The 22288-nt window shown below is 40.3% G+C and overlaps 1 protein-coding gene across 1 annotated transcript in view; it reads left to right on the plus strand.

Annotated features, from left to right (window-relative positions):
• The window catches only part of LOC119599028, a 4547-nt gene extending 2195 nt beyond the window's left edge, over positions 1 to 2352 (plus strand). Inside the window, exon 2 of the mRNA XM_037948772.1 lies at positions 2005 to 2352. Coding sequence (XP_037804700.1) covers positions 2005 to 2303 — 299 coding nt within the window. The 3' untranslated portion in view covers positions 2304 to 2352. The remainder of the gene's footprint in view (positions 1 to 2004) is intronic.
• The last annotated feature ends 19936 nt before the right edge of the window (positions 2353 to 22288 follow it).

Here is a 22288-nt window from a genome sequence, read left to right on the forward strand (position 1 = left end):
GTTTGCTTCGCTATTTAGCTGTAAACAAGAGGTTAAATCTCTCTAAACCTAACTAAAGCACCGAATTTAGGTCTGTATTAGTATTGCTGGATCACTTTGTAACAAAAAGAATTCCGTTCAACATGTTCATTTTTTATCTCAAAAAGTACAAATTAATACTAGGATACTACAGACAAAAAAACATACAGGTACACCTTTGAACACAAATAAATACATGTAACTGCAGAAACACTCAACCTAAGGTTTGTATTAATGCACCTATAAGTAACTATGGTTATACTTTTAAATTTTGTTGTAATTACCCTCGCAGTTATAACATTATCGGAAGATGACTACTGTTATCATGGATAACATTAGTCATCGTTAACATACATTAGAAAATATATACATACACATACATAAATATGTATATATACATACACAACATATGTATATGTGTGTGTGCGTATGCACATGTGTATATGTGTATGCACACAGACACACATAAATATCTCATATGTGTGTGTTTATATATATATGAGTGAGTGTATCTGCATGTGTGCGTGCTTGCATTTGTGCGTGCATGCGTGCGTAGGTGTGTGTGTGCTTATATATATATATATATATATATATATATATATATATATATATATATATATATATATATATATATATATATATATATATATATATATATATATATATATTACGAATGCACACCAATATCAATACATAAATAAGTAGACATGCACACACACACACACACACACACCACACACACACACACACAACACACACACACACACACACACACACACACACACACACACGCACGTATATGTGTATATATGAATGTATATTTGTGTGTGTGAGCGTGTGTATATATATACATATATATACATAAATGCATATTTAAATGGATATATGTACATGCATCTATATATATCTATCTATATATATTATATACTTATATTTATAAATGTATGTATACGTATGTGCACATAAAAATGTGTATATATATTTTTTACATCGGGTAATATTATGTATTTATGTATGTGAAAAACATGTACACATCTATACCTATGGTTATGTATATATATATATAGAGAGAGAGAGTTAGCGGGTCTATATATATATGCACATGCATGTATATATGTGTACGGACACATCGTTATCTCTATGTATATAAGTTTTTCAACTTTATCATAGTTACCATCTTTAATGTATTTATTTTATGCATTTTTACAGGAAATTCTACTCCTGAGAATACAGTCTGATAGCATAAAACAAAGAAAATGGGAAATAATAATAATAAAAAATCTTACTGACAATAAGCAGCGCTTTCGATTTTAGACTCTAAGGCACTTATCTCATCCACATAAAGGTCACAGACGAGTATATAAACTGGTGCGCAAGCAGTAATTCTCACACACACAGACTTCTGTTGTGGCACAACAAAGTTGCTTAGTCAAAGATGAAGTATTTGGTAAGAAGATTTTGCAATCTTTCAATTTTACCTTGGCAATTTAAGCGTATTTGTCTCCACACATCACAAAATAGTTTCTTTCAATCTTAAATTTGATGTCTAGCACATTTATTTTTTTTTAACCATTACCATATTAAATACATTCGACATTATTATTATTACTATTATTATTATTATTATATGTAACCAGAATAAAATGATTTTCAGGCATTTGTGCTCCTGGCAGCTGCCGTTTGCGCTTCCGAAGTTGAGAAGCGAGAGGCGGAGCCCAGCTATGGCTATCGTCGTGCATACGTAATCCCAACCTCCACAGGATACGGGAACCATCGAATCTACAAGAGATCTGCCGAGCCTGAAGCGGACGCTGAGCCCTCTTATCGTCACGGTCATGTAAGGCATTTCAGCGTTCCTGCAACCTATACACACTCCGTTGGTAGTTACCATAAGAGGTCTGCCGATCCTGAAGCTGATGCTGAGCCTTCTGTTGTTTACTCTTCCGCATCTTACACCCAACCCCCTTCTGCACGGGTCTCAAAGAGGTCTGCTGAAGCTGATGCTTCTCATGGAACCTCTCATGGAATCTACAGACATACTCCCATTATTTACGGAGGTCACTCCAACCATGGCCTCTACAAGAGGTCTGCGGACCCTGAAGCTGAGGCAGAGGCTTCAACTGGTTATTATTCTACACCTATCTATGGTCCCGTTGTGCCTTACAGTCATATCTACAAGAGATCTGCTGAAGCTGAGGCACAACCATCCACCCCATACGCTCATGTGCACTACAGACCTGCTCCACTTTACCAAACTCAGTACTACTAAAACGGAGAGATATTAGCCGATATGGAGTTTTAGTGTGTGTTCAATAATAAAATGGAATAATACAATTTGTATTTTTTTATTTCCCATTAAAGATAGTTAACTAATAGCTAGAATTAATGGAAAAATAATACTCATCATAATTGTAATATGATCATCCATGGATAGCACTTTGCCTGGTTCCTGTTCTATGAGATTTAGCTCACCCTGATATAACGTTACTCTTCGAAACTTATGGTAATAACGCTGATGAAATTAGCAACGGACAGTAACACTAAGGGTAGTAATGAGGTTAATATTGATAATAAATAACCCATGTAATAAAAATGATGAAAGTAACAACGGTGAATTTCATAAAATTTATAATGGTTAAAGTTCATTTAGCAATGTTCTTGGCAAGATATCTTTTCTATCTTTTATTTGATTTCGTTTTCGGACTTTTCTTAATAGTTATTACTGGACCTTTTTTCAAAGAAAATGCACAAAAATAATCTTGCCATATAATATCGCAAAAAACTATTGGGCTCAAAAAATGCGCGAGCTAAATGATGTCAGCACGTTTAGCCAATAAGTTTGCACCGGAGATATCAGATATAGCTAGATACATAATTATTTTTATAATTTACTCGGTATTGCTCTACTTACCAGAAGTAAAACCAAAATTCCCCTCTTTTAGTTATGATAACTAAGCATTCCTTACCTTTAACAGCTGTCAGATTACTCTTTGGAAAAAGTCAATTTACTTTTTTGGGTTCAATACCCCAAAATTTTAAAATGAAGCTACCTGGTTAGTGTACTTGATTCTCTGTAAGGATATTCATTGTGATAGAATCTAAATAGGAATAAACTATACAGTTGCTATAATGATACAGTTGGTAAGAATAATGATATCAATACTAAACAATATTTCTTCAAAGCATCACATTCATACACACAATACAAAATGTCTTTTTTCATATACGACTAATTTATCGAATATACTGGAAGTTCACGAAATATTCTGTGAATGAAATGATTCCAAACAGACTCACAGGTCTTATGTTTAGTATCATCATGGGTATCAGTGCACACACATACACACACAAACACAAACACACACGCATATATTGTATATGTATCTATTTCGATCTCTCTCTATATATACATATATATTATATGTATGTACATATCCACGCCACACACACACACACACACAAATACATATACAGTATATATATTTATATTCATATGTACATGTATATATGTGAACGTATATAATATATATATATATATATATATATATATATATATATAATTTTATATATAAAATATTTTGATATACATATATATATAATAATACCTACATATTCATACATATATAATATATATATATATATACATGCATATATACACACATATCATTGTGGGTGGGTGCTTCACGTGCATGGTAATGTGAAGCGATGGTGTGGTAGCCTAGATAGTGTTAAGTGCTTGCATGCCTTCTCGCTTGCAGCTTCCACCCCTGGCTAGCCCAGTGCGAAAAAGGGAGCAGCTTCCGCATAAGTCTCCCCCTGCCAGGTCACAGCCTCTCCATCATTAAGACTTCTGCAGCGCCTCTTCTTGGCCACCCATGGGTAACTGGGTACCTTGTGTCCCAGGCTAAATCTGTGGGGATCTCGGAGCAGCAGGAGGCCCCAGAGGTACGGAGTTAGGCCCACCGGCGTGGGACCACCTCTGGCTTCGTCCCAAAACTCCTGCCCCCTAGCCACCCTGGGGTAATGGGGCGGCTCGGGGGAGGTGGGCCTTGCCAGTCCTCCTCCCCCCAGAATGACCTTCTGGCAACGTCTTTTATAAAGGGAAATGCTGGGGGGAGGGTGTTGTCCCTCCCCCCCAAAGCAAGTAAGGCGGGCTGGGGGTCCCGCTGGGAGGGCAAATGTCGGGGTGCAGGATTGGAACGAGATTTTATCGCCCCGCCTGCACCCGGCAGGCGCCAACCCACCATGAAGCTTGTGGGGGAAAGCCCTCGGGAACCCCAAAGGTGGATAGGCGGTCCACAGCCTCCCGACCCCCTTTATCTGGGGCTGGTTGGGGGGCGGCAGAGGTGGCGTGCACCCGGAGGGGACCACCCAAGGCTTAACCTCAGGCGTGCTTTCCCGGGTAGGCGCTTGGAACATCCGGTCCTTGCGGCAGGATGAGCGGTTACCTCTGCTATCGCGGGACTTGAGCGACTGGGATTTTGAGGTGGCTGCCCTCTCAGAGGTGAGAAGCTTCATGTCTCTTATTGCTGTATACGCTCCTACCGATGTACATAAAACCGATGTGAAAGAGGCGTTCTATGCCAAACTCGCATCTGTGGCAGACGATTGCCCCCGGCGAGACATTCGCATTGTTCTGGGCGACTTCAATGCGGTATCCGGCTGTGACCGAGCTGGCTACGAGATGTCTGTGGCCCCAATGGCTCGGGAGCTGATCCCAGCAGCGAGAATAGCCTCCTTCTCCGGGACTTTGCTAGGTCCCAGAAAATGAGGATCTCTGGCTCCTGGTACCAGCGCTCCAACTCGCATCGCTGGACTTGGTACAGCGATACGGTACAGTGGCCAAGGAGATCGACCACATTCTTGTCAGCACGCGATGGAGGATCCTCCAGAACTGCAGGGTTTCCCGGGAGTGCTGAGTTCTGTGGCAACCGACCATAGGCTGCTTGTGGCTACCCTGCGGGTCCACTTCAAAACCCCCGTCCCTCCAGGGGCCACCCTAAGGTGTTTCACTTGGACAGACAAAGGGGAGGAGGAGTGTGCCCGTGGGTTCGCCACGGCAGTCTCTGACCGATTCTCAAAACCAGCAACCTGACGGATCCAGTTGCTCTGTGGGAGTCCTTCAAGCGCATAACACTCGAAGCAGCTCAGGAGCCCCATTGGCGTACGCCCAAGGACAAGGCAGAATACTATCTCCCTGGAGCATTAGAGGCCACTGAAGCGTGTCGCAAGGCTCGGCTAAATGGGAATCAAGTCTTGCGTCGTTCCATGGTTGCTTTGGGGCTCGGACACTGCTGAAAAGGGGGACAAGGAACAGTTCATCAGGAATCTTGCTGAGGAGGTCGAAGGCCATTTCTTGGTAAATTGACCTTCGCCCTGCCTACCAACCCCTGAGAAAACTGAACCCTAACCCTCCTCACAGATGACTGCAGTCCGATCAGCGGATGGACGGATCATCTCAGATCATGTTGGGGTTCGTGAACGTTGGGCTGAGTATTTTGAACAGTTGTACCAGGTGGATCCTCCAACAGTTAGCTTTTGGGTGCAAGCGATGTCTCAGTGCCTGTGCCGGACCCACCCATCAGCGAGGAACCTCCTACCCTAACAGAGGTTAGGCTGGGGATTTCCCAAGCTGAAGGGGTGGGAAAGCTGCAGGCATATGTGATATCCTGCTGAAAATGCTAAAGGCTGGGGGTGAACCTATGGCTCGGGGCCTGCATACAGTCCTGACTGCCATTTGGCAGTCTGGTCCATTCCCCCTGACCTGCTGAGGGGCGTGGTCATCCTCTCTGGAAGGGAAATGGATCGATGGGGCTGTAGCAACTACCGTGGCATTACACTGCTCAGCATACCAGCAAGGTTCTCGCTCACATTCTTCTGAAACGGATCCGCAACCACCTACTGAGGCACCAGAGACCGGAGCAGTCTGGATTTACTCCTGGCAAGTCCACAAAAGACCGTACTAGCGCTTCGAGTAATTGTGGAACGCCGTCGTGATTTGGTCTGGGTTGCTTGCAGCCTACATCGACCTCAAGAAGGCGTTTGACTCGGTGCATCGGGAATCGCTATGGGAGATCCTGAGGCTCAGGGGAATTCCGACACAGATTATTGGCCTGATAGCAAGCCTCTATACTGGTACTGAAAGTGCTGTAAAGTGTGGTGGGGGGATGTCGAAAATTCTTCCCCGTTAATTCAGGGGTGAGGCAAGCTGTGTCCTTGCACCCCCACTTTTCAACACTTGTATGGACTGGATAATGGGCAGAGCTAAATAGCCAAAGCCAGTGCAGAGCAACACTAGGCAATATTAAAGGGCTCGGACCTTGACCTTTGCCGACGATGTTGCCATCCTATCTGAGTCCTTGGAGTCACTTGTGGCGGCTCTTGATGCATTTAGCAATGAGGCGAAGCCCCTAGGCCTAGAGGTCTCCTGGACCAAGACCAAGATTCAGGACTTTGGGGGCCTGTTAGGGGAACCCGTTCAGTCGATCCATGCTTGCGGCGAGGACGTTGAAGTCACAGAAAGTTTTTCATACCTCGGTAGCGTAGTCCATATCTCTGGGTTGTCAGACCAGGAAGTCAGTAGATGGATTGGTCTGGCAACAGGAGGCATGATCTCGATCAACAAGAGCGTTTGGAGATGTCGGTACCTATGCAGAAGGACCAAGCTGCGTGTCTTCAAGGCCTTGGGTACTTCCAGTTTTTCCTCTATGGAAGCGAAACCTGGACGCTATCCAGTGCTTGGAGTCTCGCCTTGATGCCTTTTGTAACAAGTCCCTTCGCCGGATCATGGGGTACAGTTGGCAGGACCACGTGTCCCCAAACCCGGGGGTTACACCGGGGAGACTGGCGTGGGACCTGTTACTTGCATAATCCGGGATCGCCAACTCAGGCTATATGGCCACCTAGCTCGCCTCCCTATGGACGACCCTGCCCACCAGGTTGTCTCTCTGCGAGGGCAACCCTGGGTGGAGGAGACCTGTGGGACGTCCTAGGAGATCATGGCTTGGGCAGCTCGACGAGACCTGTCGTGAGGAAACTAGAGATGGGCCGTGTGCCTGCCTGGAGACTCGCCTCGAGGGATCCTCGTGGCTGGAAGCGAAGGGTGGATGCGGCCATGCGCCCCCGTCGGCGTTAGCCCCTTGATGATGATGATGATATCATTTACAATATCGGTAACACAGGTTATAGATCAATATTGAATGAAGAAATGTGTAATAGAAAAGAAGCATGAGAAAAATCGGAAAGGTGAATACATTCCGCCTCGTCGCCATTTATCCATTATCAATCTTCTCTTATGAAAAATAACCGTCGCTTCCATTTCTCATGCTCTGATACGTGTGCTCCATGCACATCAAGGTCATAGATAAGTATATAAACTGGTGCGCAAACAGTAACTCACACATACACCTCTGCTGTGGCCACAGCAAAGTCGCTTTAAGCAAGATGAAGTATCTGGTAAATAGATTTAGCGATCCTTCAATATTTCAATCTTTATTCAGCAATCTTTAAATCTTTCAAACGTTTCAAACACTCCTGTCCACACACCACGAAGTAAAATTATTCGCTTTAACGTGACAGTTGTGTGTATAAGTATGTACATATATGTATGTACATACACACATATATGTATACATGTATATGTATATATATTATATTATAGCTATATTTTCTCATTTTAAATATCAAACCGAACAAAAATTTTTAAATTTAAAGGCGTTTGTGCTCTTGGGGGGTCCCTTTGCGCTTCCGAAGTTGAGAAGCAGAGGGGGAACCCCAGCTATGGCTATCGTTCTAGATACACAACCCCATCTTAAAACAGTAAAAATACCCCCCAAATCTACAAGGGGGATATCCCGGGGCCCTTTTACCCTCCGGGTAGAAAGGGCATTTCAGGGGTTCCTGGGCTATAACCCCTCCGTTCGTAGCTACCATAAGAGGTCTCCGATCCGGGAAGTGATGTTTGACCCTTTTCTTTTTGTCTTACTCTTCCACATCTTACCCCCCCAGTTGCCCCCCGTCTACGCCCCTTTTCCCGCTTTCCCACGGGAAACCACAAGGGGTTTGCTGAAGCTGATGTTTCTCAGGAATCTCTCTGGAATTTTACAGCCACATTTCCCTTTTACTTACGGAGGCCACCCCCAACCAGGGGTTTTCTACAAGAGGTTCGCGGACCCTGAAGCTGAGACTTCCACTGGTTATTTTTTTCTACACCTTTTGTATGGCCCATTTTGCCCTAGGGGCCATCATATCTACAGGAGGTCGGCCAACCCATCCACTCCATACCCCTCCCTCACTAAAAGACCTGTTTCTCTTTATAAAACCCCGAACTACTAAGATGGGGGGGAAATAAACGTTTTAGCCGATAGGGAGCATCGGGGGTGTTCAATAAAGTAAAAAGTCACCCAATTTCTGTATCTGAAAATTCCTATAATTACCCAGCTAATATTTAATCTTTTTTAAAAAAGGTAAAGTAAAAAACAAATGAAAAAATTCAAAATTTTGTAAAGAGAAACTTTTAAAATTTTAGCTGACCTTTTTTATTTATTTTCTGTTCTAAAATATAATATATGATATCAGAAAATGCCACACTAAAATACAATAATTGTCATAAAAAGAAAAATGTAGTAAAAAAATTAAAACAACAATAAAATGAAATCGTTTGATAAGGGAAAAAAAACCCGATTTTTAATAATGGAAATTGGGTATGTTTGATAACAAAAAATTACAGGGTGTTTAAAAAAATTTAGAAACCCAATAAAAATTTCAGCGTTTAGAAATTTTAAAGGTAATAAAACCCCAATTCAACAATATCAAAAATTGGAAATAAAAATTTTTTTAAAAAATTTTTTAAAAAGGGAAAGATGTTTTAATAATATTTTTTTAAATTTAAGCAGAAATGAAAAAATTAAAAAAACAATGACAATAATGGTTATAAAAAACTATAATCATTACTATTTTTCATAAAAAAAAAACATTAGCTTTAAAAGAAAACTTTTAATAATGAGGGAAATTTAACATCAAAAAGAACAAAAATGTGATAATAATGAAAAAATGAAAATTTAATAAAATACCACTAATAACAACTATAATCTTTAAATTATGATTAAAATGATAAGGGTAAAAATTTTTAAATTGATAATTTAATAATGAAAAAGGGTTACAAAATTGGGCAATGGTAAAACAGTAGTGATAAAAATTAAAAGCAGTGGGAAACCAACTATGATAAAAATTTGAAAAGGGTAATAACAAAAAAACAAAAATAACAATAACAAAAAGCTTAGCTATAAAAAACAGTAAAAACGGCAAAATTTTATAACGGGAAATAGTGTAAATAAAAAACCAATAAAAAAATGAGAGGTTGTGAATAATGGGGGCCATAAAAAAAAGCAATAATTAAAAAGTTATATAAGGGGATGATGTGATCAAGAATTTTGCAAATTTTTTATTAAGGTCGAAATACCCCCTTTTCCTATTTTTTTGTATCCTTGGCTTTTGACGGGCCAGGCTGAGGACTCCTTGGGTTTTTGGCTCACCCAAAATTGGAAAAAATCGGTTATTGAGACACTGGTTTATTTTAAATTTATAAGGGATATTGTTTTTCTTGATGTCTATTTATTTTTTTTTAAAAAAAAATTAATTTGTATTAATAGAGATAATTACAAAGAATTTAAATTAGGTGTTGTAATATTAATGGAAATTAATATAATAAAGCTGATAATACGTAAAGGGAAAATAAGTAAAAAAATTTAAATTTAAAAATCACCTGTAATATGTAGGGAATCTTTTTTCATGTGTCCGCACACACATGAAAAATTTTTAGTACATATTGTATAGGGCACATATGTATGTCGTATATTATGATAATAAATATTTTTTTAAAATTATACCCCATATAATTACTACATATAACATAAAAAAAAACATACATATATATCTATTTATCTCAAATCTATCTAATACCCAAAAAAAAAAACCCCCCCCCCAAAACCTATTTCTTTAATACATATTGCATATACATAATAAATACACCCAAAACCCCCACATACATACACAACACCCAAAACAAATTTAAAACATAAACACACATATACACACCCCTATAAATTTTAAAATAAGTAGGGATTATGTAAATCAAATATGTAAAAAATACACTAGTAACCTTTATCATTTTATAATAATATTATTTTAAAATATATATAGTATATTATATATATCCCTTTTAATCATAATGGGAATTTTTATAGTAGTTCACTTGTCAAACCTTTCCTTCCGCGTTCAGGGTTTACCACAAGAGGTCCGAAGCTGATGGTTTTTCAGGGGACCTTTCTGGAATTACAGCCCCCACTCCCATTATTTAAAGAGGCCGGGCCAACAGGGGCTCTACAAGGGGTTTGCGGCCCCTAAAAGCTGGGGCCGAGGCTCCACGGGTTTTCATTCGCCCCTTCTTTTTAGGTCCAGTTGTAGCTTACAGCCTTTTACAAGGGGGCACGGGGAAGCTGAAGTAAAACCCATCCACCTCATACGCTCAAAGGGAAAACTACGGGAATGTTCATTTTTCCCAAACCCCGAATTACAAAGAATGAGGGGATTTTGGTTTGATTTAGCCGAAAAAGAGTTTAGTGTTAAATAATGAAAGGGGGAAAATAAGTTTTTGTAAATTTCTGTTTCACATTAAGATGTTTTCAATTTGTTAAAACCCAATTTCGATTTTAATTTTCATGAGAAATTTGATACCATCTTTATGATCATCCAGGGAAAACTGTTACCTCTGTCTGTTCTCTCTATGTAACGTAAAGTCCATTTGACAATATTCGGGAAAATTTTTCTTGTGATAAAAATACAAATAAACCAAAATTAAAATTTAGTAAAAAAATTTAAATTTTTTAATTCCCCAAACTTTTTCCCCCCTTTTTTTTAAATTTATTCTAGGGGTGACATGCGGGCCCTTTTACTAGCTTCAAATTACCCACTGTGTGCAAGAAAAAGACTGGGTTACCCACCAAACCCAAACCCAAACACACGGGCAAAATTGCTCGTGGGTGAGGTTATGCCTGTCGTTTTATTTAGCTGTAAAAAAGAGGTTAAATCTCTCTAACCTAACAAAAAGGCACCAAATTTTTCAGGTCTGTATTAGTATTGCGGGATCACTTTGTAAAAAAAAGAAATCCCTTTAACATGGTTTTTTTTTTTTATTCAAAAAAATACAAAAATTTAAAACTGGAATAAGACAAAAAACATACAGGTACACCTTTTAAAAAACAAAAAAATACTGTTTAAATGCAGAAACCTCAACCTAAAAATTTTTATTAAAGGGACCCATAAAATAACTAGGGGTTTTACTTTTAAATTTTGTTGTAATTACCCCCGCAAATTTTAACATTTTCGGAAGAGGAAAAAAATTTTCATGGATAAAAATTATCATCTTTTAAACTTGAAAATATTTTACAAAACACATACATAAATTTTGTATATAACTACACAAAATAGTATAGGGGGGTGTGCGATGCACAGTGATTTATGTTGCACACCGACACAGATAAAAAAAAAATATGTGTGGTTTATATATATATGGGGAGTGTATCTTTCATTTTGGGGGTGCTTGCATTTGTGCGTGAAAGCGTGCGTAGGTGGTGTGTGCTTATAATATATATATATATATATTTGATATTTTATAAATTTTATATATATAAATATAATATAATAATTACGAATGCCCCCACCAAACATACATAAAAAAGGGGACTGCACACACACACACCCCAAACACACACACACACACAAAACCCCACCCCAAAAACACACACACACAAAACAAAACACATACCACACCACACACACACACGCAACCCTATATGTGATATATGAATGTATATTTGTGTGTGTGAACGTGTGTATATATATACCCTATATTACTAAATGCATATTTAAATGGATATATGTACATGCATCTATATTATATATATAATTTTATATATATTATATACTTTTTTTTATAAATGTAGTATCGTATGTGCACTAAAAAAGTGTATATATATTTTTTTTCAAACGGGTAATATTAGATTTTTGTATGGAAAAAAAAGGGACACTCATACCAGGGTTTTGGGATTATATAAGAGAGAGAGAGTTTTGGGGGGTATATATAAAAATATTTTGCCCCTGCAGTATATATTTTGTACGGACAATCGTTATCTTTTATGTATATAATTTTTCAACTTTATCATTTGGTTTCCACTTTAAAGATTTAATTTTTTGCATTTTTTCAGGAAATTTTTACTCCTTTAAATTTCAGTCAAAACCATAAAAAAAAGAAAAGGGAAAAAATAATAATAAAAAAATTTTCCGAAAAAAGCAAGGGGCTTTCGATTTTTGACTCTAAAGGAAATTATCTCACCACATAAAGGTCAAAAGGGCGAGTATATAAGGTTCGCAAGCAGTAATTCTCACACACACAGACTTTTGGTTTTGGCACAACCCAAAATTTCTTAGTCCAAAAATTTAAGTATTTTGGGAGAAGAAATTTTTCAATCTTTCCCAATTTTTCCTTGGGAATTTAAACGTATTTTTTCTCCCCCACCTCCCCAAAATAGTTTCTTCAATCTTTAAAAATTTTATGTCTAGCACATTTTTTTTTTTAACCATTACCTATTAAATTTCATTCGAATTATATTAATGTAAAACCCGAAAAAAAATGATTTTTAGGATTTGTGCTCCCGGCAGCTGCCGTTTTTCGCTTCCGAAGTTGAGAAGCGAGAGGCCCGGGGCCCAGTATGGCATCGTCGTGGGATACTTTAAACCCAACCTCCACGGTACGGGGAAACCCCGAATCTACAAGAGATCTGCCGAGCCTGAAGCGGGACGCTGAGCCTCTTATCGTCAGGTCCTGTAGGATTTCAGCGTTCCCGCAAACCCATTTCCCACTCCGTTCGTAGTTTCCTAAGAGGTCTGCCGATCCCGAAACTGAGCGGGGCCTTCTGTTGTTTACCCTTTCCCCATTTACACCCAACTGCCCCCGTTACGCTCCTTACAGCATTCACGGGTAACCCCAAAAGGGCTGCTGAAACTGATGCTTCTCATGGAAAACTCTCCCTGGAACCCACAGACTACTTTCCCCGTATTTCGGAGGTCACTCCCAAAACCCTGGCCTCTACAAAAGGGGCTGCTACCCCAACCCCGAAAAATGGGCAGAGGCTTCAAATGGGTTTTTATTCTACACCTATCTATGGTCCCGTTTTTGCCTACAGCCAAAATCTACAAAAGATCTGCTAAAGTGAGGGACAAAACCCCTCCACCCCAAAAACGCTCATGTGCTCTTGAACCCGCTCCACTTTACCAAATCCCGTACTACTTAAAAAGGAGGGATATTAGCCGATATGGGTTTTAAATGTTGTTTCAATAATAAAATGGAATAAAACAATTTGTAATTTTTTATTTCCCCTTAAAAATAGTTTAAAATAATAGTAGGGTTTAAAGGGAAAAAAAATACTCATCATAATTTTAAAAATGAAACATCCCTGGGTAAGGGACTTTGCCCGGTTCCCGTTCTATGAGATTTAAACTCACCCAATATAAAGTTTCTCTTCGACAATTATGGTTTAAAAACGCTGATGAAAAAGCAACGGACAGTAACCCTAAGGGTTGTAATGGGGGTTAATATTGATAATAAAAAACCAGTGATAATAAAAAAGATGAAAGTAAAAAACGGGGGAAATTTTATAAAAAAATTTTTTATGGGTTTAAAATTCATTTAGCCAAAGGTTTTTGGCAAAAAATCTTTTCTTTCTTTTATTTGTTTCGTTTTTTCCCATTTTTTTTAAAGTTATTACTGGGAAACCCTTTTTTAAAGAAAAAGCACTAAAATAATCTTGGCCCTATTATCGGGACAACCCATTTGGGGTTTAAAAATTGGGTGCGAGGTAAATTTATGTCACCGGGAACCAATAAATTGGGACCGTAGATATCAGAATAAACTAGATACAAAAATTTTTTGTTAAAATTTTCTTGGTATTTTCTCTACTTTCCAGAAGTTAAAAAAACCAAAAATTTCCCCCCTTTTAGTTATATAAATAAACGTTCCCACCCTTTTAAAAGCGGGCAGATTACCCTTTTTAAAAAGGGCAATTTACTTTTTTTGGGGTTCAATACACTATATTAAAGTGAAGCTACCTGGTTATGGTACTTTGATTCTCTGTAAGGATATTCATTGTGATAGAATCTAAATAGGAATAAACTATACAGTTGCTATAATGATACAGTGAGAATAATATCAATACTAAACAATATTTCTTTAAAGCATCGCATTCATACACACAATACAGAATGGATTTTTTCATATCCGAATAATTGATCGAGTATACTGGAAGTTCACGAAATGTCCTGTGAATGAAATGATTCCAAACAGACCCACATTTCTTATGTTTAGTATTATCATGGGTATCAGTGCACACACATACACACACAAACACAAACGCACACGCATATATTGAATATGTATCTATTTCGATCTCTCTCTCTATATACATATATATTATATGTATATACATATCCACACCACACACACACACACAAATACATATACAGTACATATATTCATATTCATATGTACATGTATATATGTGAACGTATATAATATATATATATATATATATATATATATATATATATATATATATATATACATATATATATATAATAATACCTACATATTCATACATATATAATATATATATATATATACATACATATATACACACATATCATTGTGGGTGGGTGCTTCACGTGCATGGTAATGTGAAGCGATGGTGTGGTAGCCTAGATAGTGTTAAGTGCTTGCATGCCTTCTCGCTTGCAGCTTCCACCCCTGGCTAGCCCAGTGCGAAAAAGGGAGCAGCTTCCGCATAAGTCTCCCCTGCCAGGTCACAGCCTCTCCATCATTAAGACTTCTGCAGTGCCTCCTCGTGGCCACCCATGGGTAACTGGGTACCTTGCGGTCCCAGGCTAAATCTGTGGGGGATCTCGGAGCAGCAGGAGGCCCCAGAGGTACAGAGTTATGGCCCACCGGCGTGTGGACACGCTCTGGCTTCGTACCAACTCCTGCCCCCTAGCCACCCTGGGGTAATGGGGCGGCTCGGGGGAGGTGGGCCTTGCCAGTCCTCCTCCCCCCAGAATGACCCTCTGGCAACGTCTTTTATAAATGGAAATGCTGGGGGAGGGGTGTTGTCCCTCCCACCCAGCAAGTAAGGCGGGCTGTGGGTCCCGCTGGGAGGGCAAATGTCGGGGTGCAGGATTGGAACGAGAGTTACTCGTCCCGCCTGCGTCCCGGCAGGCGCCAACCCACCATGAAGCTTGTGGGGGAAAGCCCTCGGGAACCCCAAAGGTGGATAGGCGGTCCCACAGCCTGCCGACCCCCTTTATCTGGGGCTGTGTTGGTGGGGGCGGCAGAGGTGGCGTGCACTCGGAGTGACCACCCGAGGCTTAACCTCAGGCGTGCTTTCCGGGTAGGCGCTTGGAACATCCGGTCCTTGCAGCAGGATGAGCGGTTACCTCTGCTATCGCGGGAATTGAAGCGACTGGGAGTTGAGGTGGCTGCCCTCTCAGAGGTGAGAAGACCTGGTAGCAGCACGATCAGTGTGGGTGGTTACACCTACTACTGGTCGGGCCGCAGCGATGGTCACCACCTCCAGGGTGTAGCCATAGCCATCTCCAGTCGACTTCAGCCTGCGGTTGTCGAGGTGACACCGGTTGATGAGCGTATCATGGCATTGAGACTGAAGCATGCTTTTGGCTTCATGCCTCTTATTGCTGTATACGCTCCTACCGATGTACATAAAACCGATGTGAAAGAGGCGTTCTACACCAAACTCGCATCTGTGGCAGACGATTGCCCCGGCGAGACATTCGCATTGTTCTGGGCGACTTCAATGCGGTATCCGGCTGTGACCGAGCTGGCTACGAGATGTCTGTCGGCCCCCATGGCTCGGGAGCTGATCCCAGCAGCGAGAATAGCCTCCTTCTCCAGGACTTTGCTAGGTCCCAGAAAATGATGATCTCTGGCTCCTGGTACCAGCGCTCCAACTAGCATCGCTGGACTTGGTACACCGATACGGGTACAGTGGCCGAGGAGATCGACCACATTCTTGTCAGCACGCGATGGAGGATCCTCCAGAACTGCAGGGTTTACCGGAGTGTTGAGTTCTGTGGCACCGACCATAGGCTGCTTGTGGCTACCTTGCGGGTCCACTTCAAAACTCCCCGTCCCTCCAGTGGCCACCCTAAGGGGTTTCACTTGGACAGACTAAGGGAGGAGGAGTGTGCCCGTGGGTTCGCCACGGCAGTCTCTGACCGATTCTCAGAAACCAGCAACCTGACGGATCCAGTTGCTCTGTGGGAGTCCTTCAAGCGCATAACACTCGAAGCAGCTCAGGAGTCCATTGGCGTACGCCCAAGGACAAGGCAGAATACCATCTCCCTGGAGACATTAGAGGCCACTGAAGCGTGTCGCAAGGCTCGGCTGAATGGGAATCAAGTCTTGCGTCGTTCCATGGTGCGTAGGGCTCGGACACTGCTGAGAAGGGACAAGGAACAGTTCATCAGGAATCTTGCTGAGGAGGTCGAAGGCCATTTCTTGGTAAATGACCTTCGCCCTGCCTACCAAGCCTGAGAAAACTGAACCCTAAGCCCTCCTCACAGATGACTGCAGTCCGATCAGCGGATGGACAGATCATCTCAGATCATGTTGGGGTTCGTGAACGTTGGGCTGAGTATTTTGAACAGTTGTACCAGGTGGATCCTCCAACAGTTAGCTTGGATGCAAGCGATGTCTCAGTGCCTGTGCCGGACCCACCCATCAGCGAGGAACCTCCTACCCTAACAGAGGTTAGGCTGGCGATTTCCAAGCTGAAGAGTGGGAAAGCTGCAGGCATATGTGATATCCCTGCTGAACTGCTAAAGGCTGGGGGTGAACCTATGGCTCGGGGCCTGCATACAGTCCTGACTGCCATTTGGCAGTCTGGTACCATTCCCCCTGACCTGCTGAGGGGCGTGGTCATCCCTCTCTGGAAGGGGAAAGGGGATCGATGGGACTGTAGCAACTACCGTGGCATTACACTGCTCAGCATACCAGGCAAGGTTCTCGCTCACATTCTTCTGAAACGGATCCGCAACCACCTACTGAGGCACCAGAGACCGGAGCAGTCTGGATTTACTCCTGGCAAGTCCACAATAGACCGTATACTAGCGCTTCGAGTAATTGTGGAACGCCGTCGTGAGTTTGGTCGTGGGTTGCTTGCAGCCTACATCAACCTCAAGAAGGCGTTTGACTCGGTGCATCGGGAATCGCTATGGGAGATCCTGAGGCTCAGGGGAATTCCGACACAGATTATTGGCCTGATAGCAAGCCTCTATACTGGTACTGAAAGTGCTGTAAAGTGTGGTGGGGGTATGTCGAACTTCTTCCCTGTTAATTCAGGGGTGAGGCAAGGCTGTGTCCTTGCACCCACACTTTTCAACACTTGTATGGACTGGATAATGGGCAGAGCTACTAGCCAAAGCCAGTGCGGAGCAACACTAGGCAATATTAAGGTCTCGGACCTTGACTTTGCCGACGATGTTGCCATCTTATCTGAGTCCTTGGAGTCACTTGTGGCGGCTCTTGATGCATTTAGCAATGAGGCGAAGCCCCTAGGCCTAGAGGTCTCCTGGACCAAGACCAAGATTCAGGACTTTGGGGGCCTGTTAGGGGAACCCGTTCAGTCGATCCATGCTTGCGGCGAGGACGTTGAAGTCACAGAAAGTTTTACATACCTTGGTAGCGTAGTCCATATCTCTGGGTTCTCAGACCAGGAAGTCAGTAGATGGATTGGTCTGGCAACAGGAGCCATGATCTCGATCAACAAGAGCGTTTGGAGATGTCGGTACCTATGCAGAAGGACCAAGCTGCGTGTCTTCAAGGCCTTGATACTTCCAGTTTTGCTCTATGGAAGCGAAACCTGGACGCTATCCAGTGCCTTGGAGTCTCACCTTGATGCCTTTTGTAACAAGTCCCTTCGCCGGATCATGGGGTACAGTTGGCAGGACCACGTGTCCAACCGGCGGTTACACCGTGAGACTGGCATGGGACCTGTTACTTGCATAATCCGGGATCGCCAACTCAGGCTATATGGCCACCTAGCTCGCCTCCCTATGGACGACCCTGCCCACCAGGTTGTCTCTCTGCGAGACAACCCTGGGTGGAGGAGACCTGTGGGACGTCCTAGGAGATCATGGCTTGGGCAGCTCGACGAGACCTGTCGTGAGGAACTAGAGATGGGCCGTGTGCCTGCCTGGAGACTCGCCTCGAGGGATCCTCGTGGCTGGAAGCGAAGGGTGGATGCGGCCCTGCGCCCCCGTCGGCGTTAGCCCCTTGATGATGATGATGATATCATTTACAATATCGGTAACACAGGTTATAGATCAATATTGAATGAAGAAATGTGTAAAAGAAAAGAAGACATGAGAAAAAATCGGAAAGGTGAATACATTCCGCCTCGTCGCCATTTATCCGTTATCAATCTTCTCTTATGAAAAATAACCGTCGCTTCCATTTCTCATGCTCTGATACGTGTGCTCCATGCACATCAAGGTCATAGATAAGTATATAAACTGGTGCGCAAACAGTAACTCACACATACACCTCTGCTGTGGCCACAGCAAAGTCGCTTTAAGCAAGATGAAGTATCTGGTAAATAGATTTAGCGATCCTTCAATATTTCAATCTTTATTCAGCAATCTTTAATCTTTAAAACGTTTCAAACACTCCTGTCCACACACCACGAAGTAAAATGATTCGCTTTAACGTGACAGTTGTGTGTATAAGTATGTACATATATGTATGTACATACACACATATATGTATACATGTATATGTATATATATTATATTATAGCTATATTTCCTCATTTTAAATATCTTACCGAACTAAATTATGACTTTCAGGCGTTTGTTCTCTTGGCGGCTACCGTTTGCGCTTCCGAAGTTGAGAAGCGAGAGGCGGAGCCCAGCTATGGCTATCGTTCTAGATACACAATCCCATCTTACAGTGTATACAATACCCACCAAATCTACAAGAGATCAGCAGAGCCTGAAGCGGACGCTGAGCCCTCTTATCGCCATGGTCATGTAAGGCATTTCGGCGTTCCTGCCAGCTATACACACTCCGTTCGTAGCTACCATAAGAGGTCTGCCGATGCTGAAGCTGATGCTGAGCCTTCTGTTGTTTACTCTTCCACAACTTACACCCCAGTTGCACCCGTCTACGCTCCTTACAGCGTTCACGGGTACCACAAGAGGTCTGCTGAAGCTGATGCTTCTCATGGAATCTCTCATGGAATTTACAGCCATACTCCCATTACTTACGGAGGCCACTCCAACCATTTGCTCTACAAGAGGTCCGCGGACCCTGAAGCTGAGGCTTCCACTGGTTATTATTCTGCACCTTCTGTGTATGGTCCAGTTGTGCCCTACGGCCGTCATATCTACAGGAGGTCTGCACACCCATCTACCCCATACGCTCCCGTACACTACAGACCTGTTTCTCTTTATCAAACCGTATACTACTAAGCATGGGAAGGACTGAACGATTTAGCCGATATGGAGCCATTGTGTGTTCAATAAAGGTAAAAATGTCATCGATTTCTGTATCTGAAATTCCTATAAGATTACCCAGCTAATAGTTATACTTTCTTAAAAAGAAGTAAAAAACTAATGCAAATGACAATTTTGTAAAGAGAAACTGTTAATATTAGCTGACACATTAGTTATCTTCTGTTCTATATATGAATATACTGATATCAGTAAATGACACACTATAATACAATAATTGTCATAATAAAGACAAATGTAGGAATATCAATAACAACAATAAAATGATAATGGTTATAATAATGATAATAACGATTACAATAATGGTATTGATGTTGATGATGGTGTTATAATAATAATAACAACAATAATAATAACAGCGATAGTAATTAAGATAATAATAACATCAATCTCAATAATATCAATAATAATGGTAATAACAATAAGGATAATATTAATAATGAATGATGATAATAATAGTAATCAATTATAGCAGTAATGATAATAGTAACAACAATAACAATAATGAGTTATAATAACTATAATAATTATTATTGTAATAATAAAAAAAACATTAGCATTAACAGTAACTATTAATAATAATGGTAATAACATCAACAAGAACAATAATGATGATAATAATGATAATGCTAATAATAATAATAATACCACTAATAACAATCATAATCATTATAATGATAATGATTACAATGATAATGGTAAGAATATTAATGATAATAATAATAATGATAATGTTACTAATCATAGCAATTGTAATAACAGTAGTGATAAGAATAAAAGCAGTAGTAACAACTATGATAAGAATGATAATGGTAATAACAATAACAATAATAACAATAACAAAAGCATTAGCAATATAACAAACTAATAACGGCAATAAATTTATAACAGGAATGGTGATAATAAGAACAATAATAAAATAAGAATGTTGTGAATAATGGGGCCATAACAAAAGCAATAATTATAAAAGTTATATAAGTGATGATGTGATCAAGAATATTGCATAACTTTTAATTAAGGTCGTATAGCCCCTTTCCTATCTTTTGTATCTTGGCTCTTGACTGGCCAGGGCTGAGGACTCCTTGGGTTTTTGGCTCAGCCAAATTGGAAAATATCGGTTATTGAGACACAGGAGAAGTGACAATTATGGTGTTGCTAATATTAATGATAATTAATATAATCAAGCTGATAATACGTAAATGGTAATAAGTATAAAAAAATTAATGAGAATCACCATGTATATATGTATGTGAATCTATTTTCATAGATGTCCGCACACACATACATAAATGTAGTACATATATGTATACGCACATATGTATGTGCGTATATATGTATAATACATATTTATCTTATATTATACACACATATATATACTACATATATACATACAACGCACATACATATATATCTATATATCTCTATCTCTCTCTCTATATATATACATACACAAACATACATACTTCATATATACATATATGCATATACATAATACATACATCATACACACATACATACACACACACACAAACTCAAACATAAACACACATATACACACACATACACACACACATATACATATATATAAGTACGTATTATGTATATCTATATGTAAACACATACACATAGTAACCTTTATCATATATATATACTGTAATCATAATAGGAATTATTATTATAGCTTCACTTGTCTACCTTCCTTACAGCGTTCACGGGTACCACAAGAGGTCGCTGAAGCTGATGGTTCTCATGGGACCTCTCATGGAATCTACAGCCACACTCCCATTACTTAAAGAGGCCAGACCAACCATGGGCTCTACAAGAGGTTTGCGGACCCTGAAGCTGAGGCCGAGGCTTCCACTGGTTATCATTCTGCGCCTTCTGTTTATGGTCCAGTTGTAGCTTACAGTCATGTGTACAAGAGGGCTACTGAAGCTGAAGTAGAACCATCCACCTCATACGCTCGAAGGAACTACAGACATGTTCCTCTTTACCAACCCCGATATTACAAAGAATGAGAGGACTTGGTTGATTTAGCCGATAAAGAGTGTTAGTGTTCAATAATGAAATGGGAAAATAAGATTTGTGAATTTCTGTTTCACATTAGAGATGTTTATCTAATAGTTAGAATCAATGGAGAGTTAATATTCATGAGAAATTTGATACCATCATAATGATCATCCATGGATAACATGTTACCTGGTGTCTGTTCTGCTCTGATGTAACGTAAAGTACATTTGACAATATTACTGGTAAATATATTCATTGTGATGAAAATACAAATATAATCATAATCATAATTAGTAAATAATTTAATTTTATTCAACTTCTTCCCATTAATATTCTAGGTGTGACATGCTGTCTGTTTTACTATGCTTCTAAATTACCCACTGTGTGCAAGAAAAGACTGGTGTTATCATCCAATTCGAAGGATTTGAACGCAGGTTAGCAAAATTGCTCGTAGTGAGGTTATGCCGTCGCTATTTAGCGTAAACAAGGGTTAACTCTCTAAACTAACAAAGCACGAATTCAGGTCGTATTAGTATGCTGATCACTTTGAACAAAAGAAATCCGTTCAATGTTTTTATCTCAAAAAGTACAAATTAATACTAGGATCTACAGACAAAAACATACA

The sequence above is a fragment of the Penaeus monodon genome, chromosome 42 (genome assembly GCF_015228065.2).
Source record: "Penaeus monodon isolate SGIC_2016 chromosome 42, NSTDA_Pmon_1, whole genome shotgun sequence".
Classification (NCBI taxonomy): Eukaryota; Metazoa; Arthropoda; class Malacostraca; order Decapoda; family Penaeidae; genus Penaeus; species Penaeus monodon.